The 5,000-nt window shown below is 38.9% G+C and overlaps 1 protein-coding gene across 2 annotated transcripts in view; it reads left to right on the forward strand.

Annotated features, from left to right (window-relative positions):
• Positions 1-5,000, forward strand: part of LOC145413608 (low density lipoprotein receptor adapter protein 1-B-like) — a 44,929-nt gene that overhangs the window by 36,768 nt on the left and 3,161 nt on the right. Inside the window, exons 5-8 of one of the 2 annotated variants that reach the window (XM_080283261.1) lie at positions 341-455; positions 973-1,118; positions 4,430-4,473; positions 4,736-5,000. The exon at positions 4,736-5,000 is cut by the window's right edge and continues 3,161 nt beyond it. In XM_080283261.1, the coding sequence (XP_080139387.1) occupies positions 341-455; positions 973-1,118; positions 4,430-4,473; positions 4,736-5,000 (570 nt within the window). The remainder of the gene's footprint in view (positions 1-340; positions 456-972; positions 1,119-4,429; positions 4,474-4,735) is intronic. The other variant, XM_080283263.1, reaches the window with a different exon arrangement.

A 5,000-nucleotide genomic window follows, 5' to 3' on the forward strand; every position in this document is an offset into this window, starting at 1 on the left:
CCTACATTGCCCCATGAGGAGCGTAGCAGTCCGGGGCTAAGCAGTTGGTCCCTACATTTAAGATGAGAGTACACCTAAATTTTTTAATGCTGCCTCTGAAGTTGCTTCAGGCCACCATCCTGTTTTTAATCCTGTAGGCTGGAAAGATATACCAGGCACTGGTAGCTGCAAGGTGGATATGATGCCTGGTGTTCCATAATATGCTGTAAGGATCCTTACTCCTTCATGGCAAAGAGCTTTCCTGATAATTTAATCTGACTCCATGTCTCAAAAGGGTTTAGTGTAAGGAACAAAACTGTGTGCCAAGAAAACAGTATCTAATATAGTGTCCATGGTTCAGGTGTCTGGTGTTGTGCAAAATGGATGCCTTAACAGGCACTCGCAGTCTTCTTCATGCACCTCCTCTCCAATACCCATACGCTCAGATTCTGGGTCCTCCGATATCAGCACTTCAGGTACTGTACATCCTTGTTTTTTTAATGCTCATAAAATGTAAGCAGGTGACTAGGGAAGAATTAGGAATGATTTTTACATAGGAATGATGTTGAAAGAAAACCCCTGGATTTTATACAAATAAGTTTCATAATAGGTGTGAAGTATGTGTAAAGGTGCAAGTTATTGTATTTATCTTACAACAGTGCATGTTCAGTAATACATTACAAACAGAATATTGCGACATGATACCATCAATTATATTGGTTTGTGTAAGTGCACTGTGTTATGGAACCTGTCTTCACAAAATTAAAGTTTTATAGTGTCCTGTGATGTTGGAGAGTAACACCTTCATGCAGTGGCATGAAATTAAACAGGCAGCTCTACTCTCCAGCTATACAAGTATCTCTGCACTTTCCATATTCTGTGAAGGGAGGACGAAAGAGGCATCATCAACCTATGGTCCACCAGGTTCACTATGAGCCTGGGGCCACAGCACAAGCATAGATTTCTGTCTATATAATAATCCCACTCTTGCAGGGTACCAGTCCAGCACACAAGCCTTGCTGATAGATTTAGAGGATTCATCAGAGAACAGCTCAACCACCACCACCACCACCACCACCACTTGCACAACCACTGCACAGCCTTGTCCTACTAAGTCATCCATCAGCTGTAAGCCTCTGGTAAGACAAACGCTTGCCTAATTGTAGTTCAGTAGTTTAGACTTTATTATTAACCTCTTTATTATGATGGCATAGTTTTGATTTTTTTTTTTTACATACTAGTTCCAGACTGTTTTATTCAGCTTGGGAGAAGCTTTTCAAGCTGGAGAAGCTGAAAATGCAATTCATTAACCCCTTCATTGGTAGAGGTGATTCCTACTTTGAATAAAGTCACCGTGAAATAGTAAGCATAAACTAAATAAGATGTCACTGGATTCGGGGTGATAAGATTAATATGATGGCCTGGCTAAATTTTTCCCAGGTAATACTGCTGTTCATTCATTCATCATCCAAGCCTACGTTGCCCCATGAGGAGTGTAGGATCCCAGGGCTCGGCAAGTTGGTCCTGACATTTAGGATGAGAGTGACCAGCCTCACTCATCCCTGAGTGACATTACATGAGCAATAAACCCCAGCCACCCCTTGAATATAAATCTTCACCGGTTCAATCCGATTGGAGTGCTGTAATTACCCACTAAAGCACCAGGCACCAAAATTTGGTTATATGGTTACCACCCAGCATAGTAAATGGTTTCCTGTTGTATAGGAAACCATTTCACTTGTCACTTAGTGTGGAGTCACCCACAGGCAGAAGGAAGAGGAAAGAATGAAGGAAAGAGAGACAGAAGAGGGAGTATAAAGTCACCTGTAGGCAGAAGGATGAGGAAAGAGTGAAGAAAGACAGAAGAGGATGGAAGGAAAGAAGAATGGAGGAGAGGAAAGGGCAGACACCTGAGAGCAGCACTACATCGAGTGAGAGGATAGTGAGCGCCCCCACCCACCACAAAATACTGTTGTTATATACTAATTTTGTACAGTTGAGGTTGTAATGAGGGTTTGTTATCCACCCTGTCCTGTAGTATAACAGGGATAACATGTTTAGCACAAATTTGAACACAGTAATTTAAAGCGAAGGTACAGGGAAGTACTCAGATTGTAAAGAACCATTTGAAGTAGTTTTGCCTTTGTGAACAGTGGATTACATAGTGCACTTACGGGCATATTTGAATTGTGTGAGGACAAGAAATTTATGTAGTGAGGTAGACTGTAGTGGTGGGATATACAATATGAACAAGCTATTACTGGTAATCTTTTCACTCTGGTCACACACACATACACACACACACACACATTAGCCTGCATTCTTGTTGTCTTTGTTACCATTAGACAGTTTTAATCTGGTTAGGGTAGACCTTACGTAGTGAAGTGGTCAGAAACAGTTACTATTAACCTCTTCATCAAGTATATGCCTTTCTGATATCATTTGTGCTACCATCAGCCTATTTTACTCAGTACCTTTCATTGAAAAGCGGTTAGCAAGGATGTGATCATGTAATAACTTTATTGTGTGATATGGTTAGTATATCTTCAGTTTCTTGGTAACAGTCCAACTAAGTAAAATTGCCTTGTATTAGCTGGAATACATGACCACATCTCTCTTGACCATGAAGAATTTAATGGAGACAATATTAATTCTCTCTTGATCCTGTGACTGACCCTTTAGTGAATAAGAAGCGTAACATTAGTAAGAGAATACTAAAGTTGTTCCAACTGTGAGAGGATTAATGAGAATCTTATAACCAAAAATTCGTAGATACTACTGTATAGTATAACTGTCCCCATAGTCATAATGAAACTGTGAACAATTTTTTTCATACTAGACATGATCATTATGTGGAGTCTCATTGTAAACTTGAATTAAACCCTCATTTAGATTACTTTTATATTTTGTTTTGGTTGTCACAGGACTGTTGTTATTGCCAAGGAGAGACTTTTTGAGCTGGAGGTATTGAATATAGCCATCATTAACCTCTTCACTATGTTGATTAAATAATCAGACTGTAGCTTGAGTAAAAGCAGACTTATTGAAAGTAAAATTAATACCTTGTCTTAAGACTTATGGAGTGAATTTTTATTTCAGTTTTGTAGAATGTGTTTGATATTTTGTTGAACAGAGCACTTTATAGTTATGGATATCAAAGTAGCTGTAATATTAATAATTCACCCTGCCCTAGAGTGGGAAAAATCCGGATGATGATTAATAGTGGGGTATTTCTTTTTGTACAAGGAATAGCAAGGAAGAATTAGCATAGAAGGCAAGTAGCTTAGAAATTTGATGTTTAGTATAAATTTCCTGCATATTCCCTTACTTATTTGGAATGTCATTATTTTAAACTTACACTGTGTACAAGCTTAAATATTGTTGTTCAGAGTCTGTTCTTAGTGTCTTGGTATGATATTGTCTTTTCACCCCTGCAGTCCAAAGACAGTTTTCCAAAGTGAATAAGATAATCGAGTGTCAGCAAGAATGATAATGTAGAAGACATCCTTGGGCTGAATGGGTTAAAGTTGTAATCAACAAGAGTCTTGTGTCTATTACTTTTTTGTGTTTTAGTTATTCTGGGTTTATATGCAAGTGCTGTTGTGTGCAAGAGACAGTACAATACACAATAATGTAGAAAGACTCATTCCATAGTGTAGTTCTCCAGTCATAGGTCCTTTAGCTCAGGGAGGTGACATGTGCAACAGCTTGAACCTTCATGAAGTTACAGAAGATGCAAGAAGCACATCATACATTACTATCATAAGATATGTATCAGCAGCAGTCCAGTGATGATTGTAAACTGCTTGGTGCTGAAAAATTTAAGAGCAACAGTCAGAGTTTACAGGCAGAAGTACAGTATAATGTTAATCCCTTACTGCCAGTGCTGTGCCTTTCACTCTACAAGTACAGTAATTTATATCACCCGTAGCAGTTCTGTTTTCATTAGTTATAATAGGAGTCTCACTCTATTCCATGACAGTTAGCAGCTATTTATTTCAACAATATTACATGCTGGTGCAGAAAATGTGTTACTCACATCAGAGCAACACCATTCTCCACAAAGTTTAGATCGGATAGTCACCCCAGTTGAATCATATGCATTCTGTAGAGTGACAGTAGCTGCAGCAAATGGTTCCCACTTGACAGATTAAAAAGTTTTTAGCTAGCTTACTCATACCGGTAATTTTGTTTCATTTTTACCCTTTACATAATGTGCTTTTTCCTGATTAATCATGCATGAGCATTTTGCAGTGTTGTAGTATCAATAACATGTAAGAACTGATTTAGCTTGTAAAACATTAATGGATTTCATTATTCACGAGTTTGCATATTAGGTAGTTTGATGTGTGTTTAACTGTTGCCCTGTTAGAAATTAGATAATATTGATGGGTTGTAGCATTATCATTATACTGTATACTAACTTAGAGTCTGTGTGGTTTCCTAACAGAATGCCTTTGATGATCTCAGTGAAGTTAGTGATGACTTTTCAAGGTATGTATTTGTATTGTAGCTTCATTTTGTATCTAAACAGTGTATACATTTCATGAACGGTATTATAAATTATGAATTTTTATCATTTGTAAACTTGGGTATTAAATAATTCAGTACGGTACATATTTATGGATAATAGAAAGCTTAATTACGTGTACTGAGCTTTCCATTTTGCACTGAACAAAGTTTAGTAAGAGATTGCATTGTACATTTACTGTTGCTGGAAATTTGTTCAGTAAGTGTACTCTTTTGCTTATAACAGGCTGGCTTTAAGACGCGAAAATCCTCCACCACGGCTGCCTGGGACATCCCCACTGGGCTGGGTCGAACTCGATCTTGCAGCATTCATGGCTCCCCCTCCAGCTTCTCCGACCGGGAGTGGCTTCTGGCCATCAGCTAGCTCCCCTCTAGCTAGCTCACCGTCTCCAACCTCCCCCACACCCAGCTCACCCACGGATCCATGGTTCCTTGGTCAGTCTCCGCCTAGGGAAGTGGCCCATTCACCCATCACTGCCTTTCTGCACTCA

Source organism: Coenobita brevimanus, chromosome 97 (genome assembly GCF_032717465.1).
Source record: "Coenobita brevimanus isolate Jiangsu-jjx chromosome 97, ASM3271746v2, whole genome shotgun sequence".
Lineage (NCBI taxonomy): Eukaryota > Metazoa > Arthropoda > Malacostraca > Decapoda > Coenobitidae > Coenobita > Coenobita brevimanus.